The sequence below is a fragment of the Perognathus longimembris genome, chromosome 12, assembly GCF_023159225.1.
Source record: "Perognathus longimembris pacificus isolate PPM17 chromosome 12, ASM2315922v1, whole genome shotgun sequence".
NCBI classification, from domain to species: Eukaryota; Metazoa; Chordata; class Mammalia; order Rodentia; family Heteromyidae; genus Perognathus; species Perognathus longimembris.
In genome coordinates, this window is record NC_063172.1 from 67,330,397 (window position 1) to 67,350,024 (window position 19,628).

The following is a 19,628-nucleotide window of genomic DNA, read 5'->3' on the forward strand; positions in this document are numbered from 1 at the left end:
CAAAGTGTTGAATTTTGCGTATTGTGTGTGTTCTATGTTATCTCTTTTACCAACACGACGAGTTAACTCATCCAAGGAAGATATCGGTGCTGCAGTAGAGAGAGCAGTGGACAGAGACGTGATCTGGGCTTGGCTTTGCCGTACCCGGGCCTCCAGTTTTGAATACAATATTTAAACTCACTCATCATTTTCCCAGTCCTGTGAAATAAAAAGCTTTTACATTACATTAACATAAAATGCCTTTTCAATTTTTTGAAGCACTTATTTTAACGTTGGATAATTTGTATTCCAGAGCCCTTATTTCCACATTCAATAATTCCAAGGTTAGAGATTGTGGTTGAATATATTTGTATTCTTTCTGACTTTTTCTTCTCCTTGTGTTGGATTCTTCTGGCTGTCTCCTGGAGATCCATTGGTCCCTCAATCCTCATTGTATCCCCTCTCTCTCTGTCTCTCTCTCGCTCTCTCTGTCTCTGTCTCTCTGTCTCTCTGTCTCTCTCTCTCTCTCCCTGGCTTACGTTATGAGTAACCCTAATATTCTCATGGCTCTGACACAGGTCAAGGGGCTATGTCTGATGACAGAATTCTGAGGCAGAGCAAAGCATCGTGTAGCCAGAGCAGCACGTGTCCAAGCAACCCAACCCAATCCCCTCACACATTAACCACACAGGTAGATTATTCTTGAGGAAAGCTCTCCAGTCCCCTCTTTGAGGCCTCACCTGAGTTCTATGCCTTCCACAGCTCTTACTGGGAATCAGTCTGCATGCAGGTTTTGTAAGAAGCAATCCATATTGCAGCCATCCCAATCTCCCACTTCGGTTTTCCAGTCCTCTGCCCGAACTATACTGTGGGACACTTTTACCAGCGTCCTTATTTGACCTTATTTCCATTCTTCTTTTATCATCTCTTAGAGAAAATGCTGCAATTATCATCTCTTCTTCCTAGGCTAAAAACCACTGGGGAAAACGAGAGACATCAAAACCCAGCCCTGCATCGATACTTCTGGTTTTTGATACTGACCATTCTCTGTCAGTCCCTGTCCCTCTCCACAACTATTTATTTAAAAAAAAAACCCACACAAGAATCCACAACCCCCATTTAATCATGGCCTTTCAGATCTCAGCCTCCTGAGAAGCTAGGATTACCGGTGTGAGCCACCAGTGTTCAGAACAGCTTTTTGTTTTGTCAAATAAGACAGGATACTTCAAATGCCCAGTACTTCACATGTAATCATTACTAATTACATGTTAGGCAGTTTTGTTACAGCTCTATTGCTGTCTTATAAGTGATCACAAATTTAGTAGTTTAAGAGACACAAGGACTGAGGGTGTTGCTCAGCAGTAGAGTGCTTAGCTGGCAATCAGCCACAATAACAAAAAGTCACAACTTATTCCACTTTACTCCTGTCACTCAGGAACTAGTAGCCTGGGGTCCAGGCAGGAGAGAATTACGGAAAGCTTTAAGACTGTGGTCTCACCTGAGGCTTGACACTTTCCATCAAATTCCTTCATAATCCAGGCCAAATTCTGTCTTTGCTGTTGGAGGTGTGAGAGCTCCGTTTTCTCCTTGGCTACTGGTGGGCAGAATTGAAAGGCCATTGAAGTTTTTGCCTTTCTTTATAGCAGTAGCCTACTTCCTCTTTCAGTGTATAAAAGGAAGCATGCCTCCCTTAACTTTTAAGTAAACTGGTTTAGCTGGCTTCTGGTGGCTCACGCCTGTAATCGTAGCTACTAGGGGGCTGAGATCTCAGGACTCAGGTTTGAAGTCAGCCCCAACAGGAAAGTCCATGAGGTTCTTTCCTTCAATTAGCCAGAAAAAAAAATAGCCAGAAATGATACTGTGGCTCAAGCAGTAGAGTACTAGCCTTGAGCAAAAAAAAAACAACAAAAAAAACACTAAGGGAGTGTTCAGGCCCTGAGTTCAAATCCCAGTACTAGCACACAAATAAAGTAATAATGATAGATCTGCTCTGATGAGAGTCATAAAGGTTAATACCCTTTGGGTTTTCTCAAAGCCTGCTGAGTAAAATTCTAAATTCTTTGCAATCAGGAACTCCACTCCTGCTCAGAGGGAAAGGAGTCTCTAGATGTGGGCCTTGTAGACTGTTATACACTTCTACCCGCCATTGCCGTTGCTACCTGCTGCTACCCCATTTAGCAGTCTATAACCTACTCCAGCGATGCACTACCCAATAGAAACTTATCATTGGCCCCATGTAAGCTTTTTGCATGTGTAATCAAAAAGAAGCATCAAATTAATTCGAATCAAGTATCATAATAAATTGCATGTGTTGAAATGATTAAGTTCACTTACATGCCATATAAAATCATCATCGCGGCATCTTAGGTTTTTTATTTTATTATTATTCCTAAACAGCTGTACAAGGGAGTTGTCATTTAACAAAGCGGCTGGTGACAAGTGCCTCTTCCACTGTGGTGTAAATTGTGATACCCGGCACATCTCAATTTGGGTCAGTCACTTTTCAGGGGTGCTCAATAGTGAGCTCTGGTGAGTGGCTGTGTTTAACAGCGCAGCCCTAACGAATGTTCAAAACAAATGCACAAAAGGTCTTTTCTGGAGCTCAAGTGGACTCCGAGTGCCATCAGGGTCCTCTCTTCCTTTGGTACACGAAATTTCAAAAAGAAACCTCAGTGCTCACTCTTTCCACTTGCGTGTGGTCCTTCTACTTCTCACAACAATTACATTGCAGTAAGGACGGCTGTCAAAGATGCTTCCCACCGTGGCCATTAGTGTGTCCCAAATGGCCAAATGGAATTAATTCAGCTCACCCTGCTGGTCATTCTGTATTTCTTCTCACTCCCTGACTTCACCCTTCCTGCAAGCTAACACAGTTCCTACATCCTCTTTGGGTGTTCTCATGCTGTGTCGGGTAGGATTTTTCCCTACAAGTGTCTCTTCTTTCTGCTATTTTAAATAGTGTTCCCATGCTTCATCTTCTGTCTCTATGCTTTTTAAGTCCAAGTCATCCGCCCTCACCAAGCAAATATCACTGCCCTGCAACGAACTCAAATGTGTTTATTTCCCCCACAGAACCTTGGAGCTTTATACTAAATGCCTTAAGCTCATCTCTGCTTAGCTATCCTACTGCCCTGGTGAAGTTAGTTCAGTAATCAGCATGGGCCTGCCTCCATTGTCAATCCAGCCTTTCTTCAGTATATTTGTTGTCTTTGGTGGTGGTGGTAGTGGTGTAATTTACTGGACCTGTCTAGAGACACACTCTCTCTCTCTCTCTTTCTCTCTCTCTCTCTCTCTCTCTCTCTCTCTCTCTCGGGCAGGGGGGCGTCTGATGGCTGGTCCCGGCGGTGCTCTGCGTCGTGGCTTCTGTAATCCATGACCAGCGGCTGGGGCTGTAGGCACGCAGGCCGTGTTTCCGAGGACAGGTGTGAAGCAGGGACAGGATGCCTTGCCAGGCGTGCCCACCCTTGCCTTTTATTTCTCTTTCCCGGGAAGCCCTCCCCGAAGGAGTAGTGAATCCAAGATGCAGACTTGATTCTTGCTTTAGATTGTCAGTAGCTCCGTTTAGAATCTCTGTGTCCAGGTGCCTGGGCGTCAGGACATCAGGAATCCTGGCTCCTCAGGAGGCTGAGACCTGAGGACTGAGGCTCAAAGTCAGCCCAGCCGGGAAAGGCTGTGAGACTCAGAGCTCTGATTAACCACCAGAAGGCCACCGTGGAGGCGTGGGGCAAGGCGTAGAAGAAGCTGAGAGACAGTGCCAGGCTCTGAACGCGAGCCTCCAGGATAGGCACACGCGAACCGACGCTAAACACACGGAGACCTTAGAGAGGCGCTTTGGGATTTGCCAGTTGTCATGTGTCCAGTACAGTCCCTCGCTGTGCTCGCTTGGTGTTTCTCATGCTGTCACCAGGCCCTGAAATCCCACCGTTCAGCCCAGGAAGCTGGCTGTGCTCTCCCCTTGCCCCTCACATCCTTGTCCTCCCGTGGACTTCTCCTCTGTTCTCCTGGGCTGGGCTGACTTGGCTGCTGCTCTCTGTAAGCTTCCCTGTGCGTCACCTGCTCTCTGCACTTGGACTCCCGGGCAGGGCTCATCTGGACTCCCGGGCAGGGCTCATCTCCCCTGGACTCCACGCAGGAACGGGCCGCTCTCACCAGCACCACGTGCAGCTGTGTTCCCCTGAACGATTGCTCCCTTTCCTTCCATTTCTTTGTTTCCGGATCCACCTCCCTTGCGGCTCTGACCACACTGTGGGTTGCTTCACTTCTCATCTTTCTTCTCTTGATTTACACGTGAGGCTTTATTCAATGATGATATGACTTTGGGTGTTTGTGGATTTGATTTCCGTTGTCTGGATCTGTGAATCTGATTGTGGCTTATGTGTTAAAAGACTGCTGTATAAAACCCACAGTTAAGTAGGCCAACACGCAACGTAATTAAGTAAAAGCAAAGAACAGCAGCTCACTGTTTTGTAAAAGCGAGGAACAAACCCCTTTGCTCAGCGAGGTGCTGTTCCCAGGGTGACGGGCTTCCAGTGCTTTCTGAGGCCGCTGCTCTTGCTGCTCCTGGACGCCTCTCTGCAGCAGACGAGGACTTGCAGGCCATCCAGACCTTGCTCTTTACACTGCCGTTTCAGGACAAACACTGCATGGAGTTTTGCCATGAAAAAGTGCCCAGCAGCAGAACAGAGGGCAAACATTTACATTTAATGACTGATAATAGCAAGCACAAAACCAATATTTCCATGTTGTACATGTATTTTATTTGAGAACGCGAGACAAAGCATTTTAAAAAGGAAAAAAATTGGTGGGAGTCCATATATTACTCTATCTTTCTTTTTTTTTTTTTCCAGAAAGGAAAACAATCTCAGAGAAGTAGAATGCACACCATATGAATTTTCTGACTTACCTTTGTGGAGTGAATTGCACTGATGTAGGTGTAGAGAATGGGAGACAGTAGACACTGTCACTTTCACTTCCCCTATTCTGATTCTAGCTGATGCCTAGGAAGATGGAAATCTTGGTGAAACCTATAGCTCTTGTTTCCTTGATAAAATACCACTAGAATCTGAGGATCTGAGAACCATGACGTTTGGTTGTTGTTGTTGATGATCGTGGGGCTTGAACTCTGGGCCTTGGGGCTGTCCCTGAGCGCTTCAGCTCCAGGCTAGCACTCTATCACTTGAGCCACAGCACCACTTCCAGTTTTCTGGTGGTTAATTGGAGATAAGAGTCTCATGGGCTTTCCTGCCTGAACTGGCTTTGAACCACAATCCTCAGATCTCAGCCTCCTGAGTCTCGGATTACAGGTGTGAGCCACTGGTGCCCAGCGAACCATGACTTTTTTACAATGAATAAGAAGGCCCACAGATTGAGGGACATGAATGGAAACCACCTAGGTCAGTTTGTACTGTGGTTACATCACAAAATTCACCTCTGACATGCCTGTGGCAGTCATTGTTTCTTAACCTAGAAGAAAAACTGACCCTTTTTCCTTTATGTGTCAGTCCCAGGGCTTGAACTCAGGACCTAAGTTCTGTCCCTGACCCTTTTCACTGAAGTCCGGCACTCTGCCACTTGAGCTATACCTCCATTTCTGGCTTTTTTTTGGTGAGTAAATGGAGATAAAAGCCTCACAGACTTTCCAGCCTGGGTTGGCAGTGAACCAAAATCCTCATATTTCAGCCTCCTGAGTAGCTAGGATTACAAACGTGAGCCATGGGAACCTGGCTGAAAAGCTGTGTGTGTGTGTGTGTGTGTGTGTGTGTGTGTGTGTGTGCCAACTGGGGCTTGAACTCAGAGTCTGGACACTGTCTCTGAGCTTCTTTTGCTCAGGCCAAGCACTCTTCTACTAATTGAGCCAGAGCTCCACTTCTGGCTTCTTTGGTTGTTTATTGGAGATGTGAGTCTCACAGACTTTCCTGCCCCATCTGTCTTCAGACTGCGATCCTCACATCTCAGCCTCCTGAGTAGCTAGGATTACAGGTGCCAGCCACCAGTGCCAGCTGTAAAGCTAACTTTTATTTATTTTTATTTATTTATTTTTGTTGTTGTTGTTGATGCTGCTGTTTTTTTTTTCCTGAACAATTACTTATTTATTGTCAAAGTGATATACAGAGAGGTTACAGTTTCATATGTAAGGCCGTGGTTACATTTCTTGTACAATTTATTACCTTCTTCCTCATTTCCCATTTGGTTTATACCAAATGGTTTTTGTGTTTTTTTTTTTTCTTATTTATTGTCAAAGTGATGTACAGAGAGGTTACAGTTTCATATATTAGGCCTTGGGTAGATTTCTTGTACTGTTTGTTACCTCCTCCCTCATTCCCCCCTCCCCCCTCCCTCTCTCCCTCTCCCCTTAGGAGTTGTTCAGTTGGTTTACACCAAATGGTTTTATTGCTTTTGGAGTCATTTGTCTTTATATCTTTGTCTCTTGATTTTGATATTCCCTTTCACTTCCCTAGTTCTAATACACGTATATACAGTATCCAGTGTACTTAGATGAGATACAGTGATAGAGCGGGGACAACCACAGGAAGGGGATACAAGAAGATCATCAACAATAGAAGCTACGGTTTCACATGGCATGTTGAGAGTAATTACAACAGTGATATAACAGTCATTTCCATAACATGGAGTTCATTTCACTTAGCATCATCGTATGCATTCATAAAGGCATAGCTAGTTAGGCTCTTGTGATCCTCTGCTGTGACTAGCCTAAACCTGTGCTAATTATTCCCAATAAGGGAGACCATAGAGTCCATGTTTCTTTGGGTCTGGCTCACTTCACTAAGTATAATTTTTTCCAAGTCCTTCCATTTCTTATGAATGGGCAATGTCATTCTTTCTGATAAAGGCATAAAATTCCATTGTGTATATGTACCACATTTTCCTCATCCATTCGTCTACTGAGGGGCAGCTGGGTTGGTTCCATATTTTAACTATGACAAATTGTGCTGCGATGAACATTGTTGTACTGGTGGCTTTAGTATGTTCTTGTTTGTGGTCTTTCAGGTAGATACCCAAAAGTGGGGCTGCTGGGTCATAGGGGAGCTTTATATTTAGCCTTCTGAGGAACCTCCATACCACTTTCCAGAGTTGCTGAACCAGTTTATATTCCCACCAACAATGTAGTAGGGTTCCCTTTTGGCCACATCCCCTCCAACATCTGTTATTATTAGTTTTCCTGATAATGGACATTCTTACTGGGGGGAGGTAGAATCTCAATGTTCTTTTGATGTGCATTTCTTTTATGGCCAGTGATGTAGAACACTTCTTCATGTGTCTCTTGGCCATTCTCATTTCCTCTTCAGAGAAATCTGTTTTTAGGTCTTTAGCCCACTTGTTGAGGGGGCTGTTGGGTCTTTGCGGTTTTGTTTTGGAGGAATTTAATTTTTTTAGTTCTGCATACATTTTAGATATGAGGCCTTTGTCCGTTGTATGGCCGGTAAAGATCTTTTCCCAATCTGTGGGCTTTCTGTTTATCTTGCTAGCTATGTCCTTTGTCGTGCAGAAGCTCTGCAGTTTGATGCAGTCCCATTTGTCCAACCTTTCTTTGATTTGTAGCATTTCTGGGCCTTTGTTAAGGAAGTTTTGTCCTGTGCCAAGGAGCCCAAGTGTTTCTCCTACTCCTTCTTTTCCTTAAAGAAAATTTCGATGTAAAGGATGATGGCTTTTAACAGTTAATGAAATGCCTAAAAGTTACTGAGCTTTTCTCAGAGAACTGCTGTGGACATTGTTAGGCTCTAGGAAGAATATTCTAGCTACTCAATTTATGTGATTCCCACTCATACTTCACGCTTCTGTGAAGTGTTTCATTAGAATTCTTGCAAATACTTTTAATCAGTATAAGCTTTGATAAAAAGTGTAACGAGGAAGTGAAAGATACTCCAGGCAATTTGACAATGATAATAGGAAATTGCAAACATTATATATAATAGAAAGGAGATTTATTTGGATGACTTCTTAGGAAAAGCCATGGAAGACCTACAAAATTAAGAAGATAAGGGAAGGTGTGGGTAGGGAAGAGATTGGTGAGAATGTTTAAAGAGATAACATTGACCAAGAGATATTTTATTCATAAATGGCTTTGTTAAATGGCAAGTCCTTTGTACAACTACTTAAAGATAATAAAATATGTGGATATATTAAGAAAATATGGTAATGTGTATTTGAATAAAGTACGGTTAGACAAAACATACGAAGTCACAAGAGACATAGCTATTATCCAAACAAAGTTTTCTACTAGTTAAGCTAGAGTTTATTCTGGCATAGATATGCCATTTCCTATGCGGAACTATGGCTTGAGCACAGCATGTCTCTTCCTTATTCTCCAATATGGAAGGTTTTCATCTATCAAAAGCAGTCCATCTTGCTTGCTAGAACTGAGGAGCTAGTACTATGAGACGGGTTTTGCCTATTCATAGGTTCTTTTTCTTTTTTGTTTTAGCTTTTTAATTCTTGGGTACATTCCAGATAAGTGATATATTGCTGCTATCCTTATGAATAATGAGTTGATAAATCGGAGGTGTAAAACATAATAAAGATGAACTGATAGCTTTCTAAAAATTGAATAAGAAAACTCTTTTTACAAATTTAAGGTATTAGAGCAGCAACTGAACAAAATCAAGAGAGTTTCAGGCACTTGAACCATGAGTTACTTAATTACAGATAGCTAAGCTTTGTAGCACTGACTAAGAAAGAAAAAGCCATCTTATATTATCTACTCTTCTTTTTCTTTTAAAATATTCTAAGTCCTTTAAATGTTTATCTTTAGATAAAATATTCACTCTTGATCTTGGATTCATATTGAAAAGGAACATTTTTGTAGGATTGTATTAAATGCAAGCATAAGCATAATCAAAGAAAGCTTGGATAGATGGAATTGCAACAAACTGAAAAGTTTCTTTGTGGCAAAGGGCATAGCTAGCAAGATAAATAGAAAAGGGCTTTACTAGCAATGTATCAGACAAGGGCCTCATATCTAAAATATACTTTTGGAGCTCAAATAATTAATCCTCCCCAAAACAAATCATCAAGGAAATGGCAATCCAATTAATAAATGGGCTACAGACTTAAGGAGAGATTTCTCAGAAGAAGTAAGAATGGCCGATAGACAAATGAAGACGTTTGACATTTCTGGCCATAAGAGAAGTACAAACCAAAACACCATTGAATTCTATGTCATCCCAGTTAGAATGGCCAGTGTCAAGAAAACTTTCATAACAGATGCTGGTGGGGGAAAACTACTACTCTGTTGCTGGGAATGTCAACTTGTTCAGCCATTCTCAGAAAGCATTATGGAAGTTCCTTGAAAGACTAAACATAGCCTTTCCATTTCCTTATGAATGGGGCGATGTAATTCTTTCTGATGGAAGCATAGAATTCCATTGTGTGTGTGCGTGTGTGTGTATGTGTGTGTGTGTGTGTGTGTAATATATATATATATATATATATATAATTTTCTTGATCCATTTGTTCACTGAGGGGCATTTGGGTTGATTCCATATCTCAGCTATGGTAAACAATGCTTCAGTGAACATGGTTGTTCTGGTGGCTTTACTGTGTCCTTGTTTGTGGTCATTTGGATAAAGGCCCAGGAGTAGGATTGCTGGGTCATAGGGGAGCTCTATGTTTAGTCTTTTGAGGAACCTTATACTGCTTTCCAGACTGGTTGAACAAGGTTACATTTCTACCAACAGTGTAGTAGGGTTCCCTTTTGGCCGCATCCCCACCAGCTTCTGTTCTTGTTAGTTTTCTTGAAATAGAAAAGAAGGGTTATTTTTTGTTATTTTGCTTTTTTATCCTTCTTTTCTGCTGTTTATTTCTTCTGTACTTTGTGTCTTGTATGTTTTTTTGTTTGGGGGAGTGCAAGGGGGAGCACAGAAGTGGTGGAACAAAGGCTGAACAAATTCAGAAGGAACATTCACAAGGCACTGTGTTGAAAGTGAAATACACCACTTGTGGGAGAGGAGGATCAGGAGGAAAAAACTGGGAGCAAACAAGGGAAGAGGTGACATTGTTCAAAAAGAAATGTACTCATTACCTGACCTGTGTAACTGTAACTCCTGTATATGTCACCTTTACAATAAAATAAATGAAAGTAAGTTTAAAAAGGGCTAAGTTTGGCTTTCATAAACTAGAATCATGCATTTTAAGTTACTGTATGTAGTGATGTAAACTGGTACACCAGAGTTCTTACATTTTCTTAAACATTAGAGTTATTGGAAGTGGTGTTGTGGCTCAAGTGGTAGAGCGCTACCCTTAAGCTGTAGAGCTCAGGGACAGTGCCCAGGCCCAGAGTTCAAGTCCCATGACCCATAAAACAAACAAACAAATAAAAAGATAAATTAGAAATAAAAATTATTTTTTAAAAATGGAGTTATTTAAAGTAATCATTGGCAATATTAAAACTTCAACATCCACAAATATATAACTTATGTTTGGCTTTTTGGTAGGTTTGCAATTTCCCAGAAGGCTCTGGGAAATCCTGTCCCAAATCTCCTCTGGGACTTTGGAGCCACATGTCCGTTACCCGAGGCCTCCTATTCGCAGCGACAGGAGCCAGCTCCCCTGGGAGTTATCTATGAGCGTCTCTCTCCTTAAATTCTTTGAAGGATCTGATTATACAATCTTGAACAATGGTTAAGTTTCACTTGCTAACCTCCTGAAGTGAGATTTTGCCTCTCATGTTTTCCTTTAGTGACAAATAAAAATGTCATGGAAATTGCTCTGCGATTGGAATGCACCTGTATCCAGACACAGTGCTTATATTCAGTCCTAAGCACGCTGTTGTTCAAAAGATAAAAGAGAGAGGGGGGAGGGAGAGAAGGAGAGAAGAAGGGAGAGAAGGGGAGGGGAAGAAAGAAGAAAGGCAGAGTTCTAGTGGAGCAGTTGGTTAGCATATGATGCTTAGAAGAAGGGAGGAAGGAAGCAAGGGAAAAACAGCTGGTCTTTAGTCTGACAGTTGAGATTGTAATGAGTAGTATGTAGCTGGTAAATGAAATTGTAGCAAGGGGGCCATTCATCGTTTGGCTCAAGAAGCTGTCAATCTAAGGGCCTTAAATACTGTAGTTGGTTTCTTCATAAACTGAATAAGAAAATTAAAATGAATTATCTTCAGACGCTGGTATGCCCTAGTACCCAGTTCTCTGAGTCTCCACCCACTGTTGAGAATGAGCAAACTTGTGATGGGATAAGCTGTACTGATCACCATTACAACATCACAGCATTTGCACAGCTATCCTTGAGAGGTGGCCCCAATGCTCACAACCTAGAAGGAACATGGCCCTTGTTTGGCTTTTCTTGCACCATTTGCTTTGTTCAGCATTCCATGGCTGTCATAATTGACTTAATCCTTAACTTGTTTTCATTAGTAGGAAGGCTGTATCATGTTATTTTGAAAGAACTAGGATATTCAGTAGGTTTACAAATAGAACTTTTGTTTTGATTTTTAACAGCAATTACTAAGCATTGCTTCTAAAAGTGTTTTATAAATCTCTTTTGAATCCCAGGTATTGCGATTTCAGATGAACTTGATAAGGTAAGCCCAACTATTTATCTATGAAAAGAAAATATAGAACTTATGTCTTAATCCACTGGATAAGTTAACGTTTCTGAGTTTGTTGAATGCTAACACTGAAATAATTTCAGAGGTATATGATTAGATTTATTTGTGAAAATTATTGCAGTAAATGTACATCATGCACTCTTGTGAGCACTGACCTTTAAAATTTGGTTAGAGGAAACAAAATTGCTGCAATGACTAAATCACTATTTTAAGACCAACAACAGATACCATTTTAATACCTCTGTGCTTAAGCAGTTATGCAAATTATTTGGATTGGTCATTTCCAGAGGACGCTAATGATATAGTGATGATGATGATGGTGATAGTGGTGGTGATACTCTGGTAGCAGTCATGATAATGGTTATGATGTTGGTGGTGATGGTGGTGGTGATGATGATGGTGTGGTGGTGATGGTGATGATGATGGTGGTGGTGGTGATGAGGGTGGTGATGATGGCAGTGGTAGGAAAGGCACTTGTAATTTCCTGCCACTACCTTTAGACATCATACTTGTGTAGTTGAGATGTGTATTGCTTGGGATCGCATTTGGACAGTAGTGTCAGGAGCAGGGCTCCCGGAAGCCCTGTGGGGAGTGGTAGGGAACGGGGCAATGAATGCTGCCAGGTTTGGGAAGCGAACAGCTCGGAGAACTGCAGTACAGCTTGCCAACACTGGAAAACCCACACTGAGAGCCGCCATGCCTGTCTGGAGGGAGCATCCGGAGTTCTCGTTAGGGCTGTGTGTCTTGCATTGTCTATAAAATGTGTTTACAGGGTTGGATATTCACAGCAGATCTACACTTGCCAGTCATTAGTACAGAACTCCTCCTTGAGGAAAGGGGCCTCAGAACTTGTTTATAATTCCTACAATTTATTTTTTCAAAAATAGACCCAAAAGCTTTTATGTAGATTCGTATCTACCAATATTTGTCATGTTAGAAATTAAAGCTGATAAAAAGTGTCACCTGGTTATGAGGCAAAAAGGCAGTGACTAACATGATTACACTTGGAAAAATAACATATGGGGAATACTTGATAATTTGAAACAAAATATTAAGAAAGTAATCTTGTTTACAGTTTTGAAAACCTCTTTAATGTGTGGCTCAGTGGAAAGCTGCCAGATTTTTCCTGTCTGCTTCTATATTTAATATGCGGTGATATTTTTCTCTAGATAAAGGAAATCTGGCAGCAGAAACTGGCTAGAAAGGGGCCCGGCACTTAGAAATGGCTACCATTTATACTGGGCAGATTCCATGGAGGGATCTCTAAACAAAGAATATATTAAAATGTGCCCTGCTGGTAAATTCTATAAATTGAAAGGAATAAAATAATAGAAACTATTGTACAAACTCAGGGTCAAATACATCATGGCATTTAAAAATGGCAAATTAGTTTGAAGTTGTATCATGTTCCCAAATACAAGTCAGTATTCTACCTCAAATAGGACAACAACTGCATTCCTGACTCACTAAACATGTATGCATATATCCTTAAATATAAACTCCTTTTAGCAAGTGAATTTTAAAGTATCATGGATATTAAAATTTGTTTAGCCAGGCATCAGTGGTTTGTAATCCTAGATACTCAGGAAACTGAGAACTGAGGATCATATTTGGAAGCTAGCCTGGACAAGAGAATTCGTGAGTCTTATCTCTAATCAACCTCCAAAAAGCCAAAAGTATAGATGTGGCTCAAGTGATGGAGAAGTAGCCTTGAGAAAGAACAACAACAGAGCTCAGGGACCACCCTCGGGCTGCGAGTTCAAGCCCCAGGACTGGCACACACACACACACACACACACACACACACACACACACACACAGTAGTTTAATCCTTCATGGCAGGAACTCCGCATGACTAGATGTTGCCCACAAATAACAAGTGTAATCAGAGGCAGGTGTGTTTCCTTGGCTTTCTTTGGGTTTTGCTCATGTCTCTGTGTGTGGCGTCACACAGACTCCTTAAATCACAACCTTCCTGCTAATTTGCAGGATCTTAATGATCCTTTCTCTTACAGTTGTGGTCTGCCATCACTGGAAATAAAAGATATAATCATGATAGTTCCTAAACCTCCCTTCCCCCCATGCTCCTCAAACTTGGACTCTACCTGACTATAATAAGTTAGCTGGTCTAGCTGGTCTAGGGTTTGTATGACGTTGGTACCCATCCTCTCCCATTTCCTGTGCTTGATGAACACTGTGGCCTGGGTGTGCGCACTGTCGCTGGTGTGCTAAGGAACTTTACATTCGTACCGGAATGGGTGGAATGTCTGGCATGTTCCTTCCTTTGCACTTTCATTAAGGAAAGCACTCAAATGCGTTCTACTCTTCCTAGGCTTTTCAGATAACACCCAGGCAGCCGGGCTTGGAGGCTGTCCCAGCCGCCCACCTCTGCCTGCCTGGAGAGCAGGAGAGCTTGTGTCACAGCGCCGCCTGCTGGCCTGAGGCTCGCAATCCTGAGTGTTCCTCCCTGACAAGCAGAACTCCTCAAATCAATCCAGCCTTCTGCTTCCTCAGAAGCATTTTGTTTTTCCTACTCTGAGTCTTCCATATGAATTTGAGGACGATGTTCTCTATTTCTTTAAAGAAAGTGGTTGGGATTTTGATGAGTCTTGTATTGAATTGATCAGTTGCTCTGGGAAATGGTGCCATTTTTATGATGCTAATCCTTTCTACCCAGGATCATGGGAGGGCTTTTCCATCTCCTGAAATCTGGTTCAGTTTCTTTTTCATAGTTAAAGTATTTTCACACTAGAGGTCCTTTACTTCTTTGGTTAAGACTCTTTCTTGAGACTATTACACATGGAGTTGCTTTCCTGATTTCAGTCTCGCTCTGCTCCATGTTGGCATACAGAAAGGCTGCTGATTTTTTCTGTGGGTTGATTTTATACGTTACTACTTTGCCAACGTTTAGGTGAGGAATCTGTAGGGTGCTTGCTTTAAATGCATCTGTCATCTGCAAGTAGGAATCGCTTTACTGATTCTTTCCCAATTTGGGTCTCCCTGATGCTTTTCTCTTGCCTGATGGCTCTTGCGAGGAATTCCAGTACTGTGTCAGGAGGAGTGACGAGAGCCCACATCCTCGTGTGGCCCTGGAACCTTTGTCCTCAGTGCAATGAGAGACCCATACACTGTCTTTCTTTGAGTCCTTCAGCAATGTCAAGGACTTACTATAAAGTACTCGTTGGTCTGCGTCGTATTCTGATTTCACAGACATAGTTTGAAATCATATCAATCATATCCTGGTGACTTAAAGTTAGTTTATGAATTCAGAAAAAAAAATCCTTAATTCCTCTTCAGATGAAACAGGAGTCATGCTATCGTTAAGGCTATTTTTAAATTGTGGAAAGTTTCATTCTTATGGATTACTCATTTTGTTTTCTTTCCTAGTTTACCACGGTGCTGTAGCAAATTCACATTACAGTTTTGTATTTTAGAAATTCCGTAGGATCCCTCCCGGGTGAATAGTAGAGGTGTTCTCGGGACTACTGTGTTCCTTTCTGAAGATTCTAGGGGAAAAAAATCCATTTTCTAGAATTTTCCAGCTTCCAGAAGTTTTTGAGGCATTGTTCATTGCAAGGTCCTGTGCTGCACCTCTAGAGATAGTAACATCTCTTCTGTAACTTAGTCAGGACATTGGGACCACCTAAATAATACACATAACCTTATCTTAAAGTCTTTAATTTTGCCAACTTTGTTTTTGTTTGGTCATGGGCTTGAACTCAGGGCCTGGGTAGGGTCCCTGAGATATTTACTTTGTTCAAGGCTATTACTCCACCACTTTGAGCCACTGCTCCACTCCTGGCTTTCTGGAGATGAGAGTCTCACCGACTTTCCTGCCTGAGTGGCTTTGAATTTCAGTCCTCAGACCTCAGCCTCCTGAGTAGCTAGGATTACAGGCGAGAGCCACCAGCTCCCGGCCAATTGCACCAAGTTTATTTATTTATTTATTTATTTATTTATTTATTTAGTCATGCAATGTAACATATTTACAGGTTTTAAAGGTTAGGCTGTGGACATATTAGAGAAGTTATTGTTCTACCTATGCAGTTATTCACCAAGTTCAAGTGCTAGTACTATGTATGGCTGCATATGAATATATGAAAAAGATACATGGATATGTACAAAATATATGAATCTATGTAGACAGTTTTATTGGCTTATTTTTATGTTCAAAAATGTGTATAAATGCGTACAATTGACTAGGTCCATGTAAGTGTTCAGTTCTTGACGAGAGTCATGGCTTCCGATGTTATCTCCCATCCCTTCTGCCCCTCTGCACCTCCCAGACTCATCTCACCTTCCTCTCTCCCTTCCTTGCTTCAGGCTCTTGTGATTCCAGTGCACGGTTGGGCACCTGCCTTGTTCCCACGGCTAGTGTGCTGTGAGGTGTGTGCTGTGTGCTGGCACAGTGCTGTGCTGGGGACGGAGGCCCAGGACGGAGGCTGAAGGGAGCCTCTGAGCTGCTCGCGCACTCCAGAGCGCTGTGTGGGTCCAGCCGAGTGTTGTCTTAAGCCAGACTCCCACACTGCTGCCCAGTTTCTTCTCTGTCTCCTCCTGCCATCTTCGCTCTCCCAGGCTTCACCGTGAATCTCTTCCTTCACCTCTGAGTCTGTGCAACTCTACCTAAGCTGAGCCATCACCAACATCTTCCTAATTCGGAATCCAGTGGAAAACATCCTAAGACTCTGCTAATGGATGATTTCAGGGCCCATCCCGACCTACCCCTCTATGTATCTATCCCTGTCGGCATGGGGGATTGAACTGAGGACCTTGAGGTTGCAGCACAGGTTCTCTACCCCTTCTGCCTTGTCTCCAGCTCCTTTTTGCTTTCCTTGTTGCCTTATGCCTTGGCTTCAATTCTCCTCCTGGGGATGTTTCCCCATCACTGTGGGTGACAGCGCATCCCACTTACCCCGGGCACTGGTTGGGACAGTAGAGCTCATGAGCTTTCGTAGCCTTGAGCCATGATCCTCCCAACTTCCCTTGCCAAGGGGCTTAGGCTCGGCTAGGATCTGGGGCTCCAGACACCTCGCCTGGATGAATACCACTTTGGGTTTCCATCTTGTGGCTCACATCTGTGTGTCTTTCTCTACTCAGACTAGTCAACAAGTGATAGGGAAAAGCAGTGGGACTTCAGTGTTTCCTGGCCATATTTTTTATTTATTTCCACACTTTTGTTTGTATCTTCTTTTCTATCCTGCTGTTATTTATCCTTCCCTGGTCACCATTGCTCCTGTTATCTCTTGAGGACATAGTTGACTACATCCAAATTCTTGCCACATGTGTGGGTATTGGTGTTCACCAACTCAAGAAGCATCCTGGTTTTGTGGGGAAACCCACAGAAAGGCCTTGCATTGATTATTGACTTCTGTTCACCAATCATTTTGACTGCAGGTGATTACAGATGCTGAACTTTCATTTCCTTCTCATTAGCTTGTTAGACCAACATTTAAAAATAACATTGACTTTACACTTAAGTTAATTCTAGGTAGGTACATAGCTAAAATGTCCAAAATATGCACTACTTCTAAGTATATGGGCAATATTTCAGCAGGAGCTAAATTTGCGAGGAACAACCTAAACTTATCCTGATTTCAGTGTGAGGTTCTCTTCGCCCCTCCAGTTGTGCCACCACTGACCTTTTTGCCATGTGACATCGTCACACCTCACACAGTTACAGAAAGCCAAGTATTCATGAGGAACTAACAATTCCTCATGTTGAATCCTTAGAAAATCATCTCCCATTTGACCTTCAGTAAGCCGGTGCTATGTGTTGTCTTTTTCCTATGGTACTTGGGGTTGAACTCAGGGTGTCACCCAATGTAAATGCTGTATAAGGTTAACCATCATGGTATTGTCAAAATATTCTTTTCTTTTTTGTGTGTGATATGAGAATTTGAACTCAGGCCCTCACACTTGCAAGCCAGGTACTCTACCATTTGAGCCATTGCCCTAGTATTCTATGTGTTTGTTCATTTTGGTTGTTTGTCAGGTGGGGCTTCCATTTTTTTGTAGGACCTGCCTCAGACAGAGATCTTCCTACCTTTGTTTCTCACATGGCTGGGATCACAGATGTGCCACTATGGCGAGCTTCTTGATGGAGATGATGTCACACTAACTTTTTGCCTGGGCTAGCTAGACTCCAGCTTAATCTCTGACTCTCGGTTTTCTGGTATTACAGATGTGAGCCACCACCCCTGGCCTCAAGAATGCTTCTATACTTTTGTCCATCAAATGACAAAGCTAATAGAGTGAAAGAGCAACATACAGAATAGGAGAAACATTCAAAATTCACACTTCTGATAAGGGCATACCATCCAGGTCGAATAAGGAACTTATGGAGCTCAACAACAAAGGACAAATAACTTGATTGTATATAAAGAACTTGAATGAACATTTTCCCAAAGTTGATATAAAAATGGCCAAAGAAACATATGAAGATATGCTTCCTTATAACTAGTCCTTAGACAATCCGAATCAAAATCACAGTGAGAATTTATCTCACATGTGTTAGAATAGCTGCTATTATCCCTTTCCCTCTCTTTGTCTCTCTGTCTCTGTCTCTGTCACACACACACACACACACACACACACACACACAGAGCATGTGTCAACTGTCAACAAGGATATGGAGAAAATTAAGATAGTTGTGCATTATTAACATTAATACAAAATGGTGCTACCACTATGGAAAATGGCATAGCAATTCTCCAAATAATTAAAAATAAAATCACCAGAGACTGTGGTTTTAAAGTTCGAGTCTCTCCAAAATTCATGTGTAACGGAATTAAGAGGTGACTAGACGATAAGGCTCCAACTTGCTAAGGAATCAGTTCTCTGACAAGCGGGTCTGTTTGGTCCTCTGGTTCTGCTGGCCCTGTGAAGACACGAGGGCCATCTTCCTCCTCCACACAGCAGGAAGTCGCTCGCTGAGAAGCAGAGCACAGACTCAGCCAGAAAATGATTCTTCTGACACCTGGATCTTGGATTTCCCAGCCCTCAGAACTGTGAGAAATACATATCTGTCATTTAAAAATTAGCCAGGTTAAGATAATTCATTATCCACCAGGCATGTACTAGGATAGCATCTGAGAAAGCAGTCTACTATCTGTGTATGCCTTTCAAAGCAGGATCCCTAAGAGATGTCTGCATACCCCTACTCAGAGCAACATGGTTCACAGATTGGGGAAGGCAAACGAGTTGTTAAGTGACTGACACCTTAATAAACATTATGTGGTATCCATGCAAAGACTATTATTCAGTCTTCAAAAGCAGAAAATATTGGGGTTGGGAATGTGGCTCAGTGGCAGAGTGCTGGCCTACCAGGCATGAAGCCCTGGGTCTGTTCCTTAGTACCACATACACAGAGAAAGTATGGAAGTGGCGCCGTGGCAAGTGGCGCCGTGGCTCAAGTGGTAGAGTGCTAGATCAGAGCAGAAGAAGCTCAGGGACAGTGCCCAGGACCCGAGTTCAAGCCCCAGGACTGCACCAAAAATATTGTCCAAGTGTTTATCTTGGATAAACCTTAAGGAGTTTAGGTTATGTGAAGTAAGTCAGTCACAGAAAAACAAATATCAAGTGATTCTATTTATATAAGGCATTTAAAGCAGCCCAATTTATAAAAAAGTAGAAGTAGAATGGAAGTTGTCTAGGACTGGGTGTGGGGAAATGGAAAGTGAAAAGAATGTAATCAAGTACTCATTTTGATGATCATACTTCAATCATATAAGAAAACCTCTTAATGTGATTCATTTAAAAAATAGATGCTCAAACATGCATCTTAAATTTTAGATTTACCTTCTACACCAATTATTTATAGGTCAGTATAATTAGTGCAACCGAGAAAGCTTCTGCTAGCAAACTTAGGCCTTTGCTCACAAATATTTCTGTGCTAACAGAAAGGAATAAGTACACAATTCCGTTGATGGGCTGCTTTCCTACCTTAGTAGCTAGGCTCCTTTTCTGTGAGAACAACTCTCCTCATCCTCAGATACGGCATCCACAGGAGGCACAGAGCTCACAATTAAATCAGAAATCGGAATTTCAGGCACATATTTCAACTATCCGATGCTGATACATCGAACAA

At 42.2% G+C, this 19,628-nt stretch overlaps 1 protein-coding gene across 1 annotated transcript in view; it reads left to right on the forward strand.

Annotated features, from left to right (window-relative positions):
• C12H8orf34 (chromosome 12 C8orf34 homolog) overlaps window positions 1-19,628 on the forward strand; it is a 322,609-nt gene that overhangs the window by 67,977 nt on the left and 235,004 nt on the right. Inside the window, exon 5 of the mRNA XM_048358631.1 lies at window positions 11,487-11,515. Within this exon, the coding sequence (XP_048214588.1) occupies window positions 11,487-11,515 (29 nt within the window). The remainder of the gene's footprint in view (window positions 1-11,486; window positions 11,516-19,628) is intronic.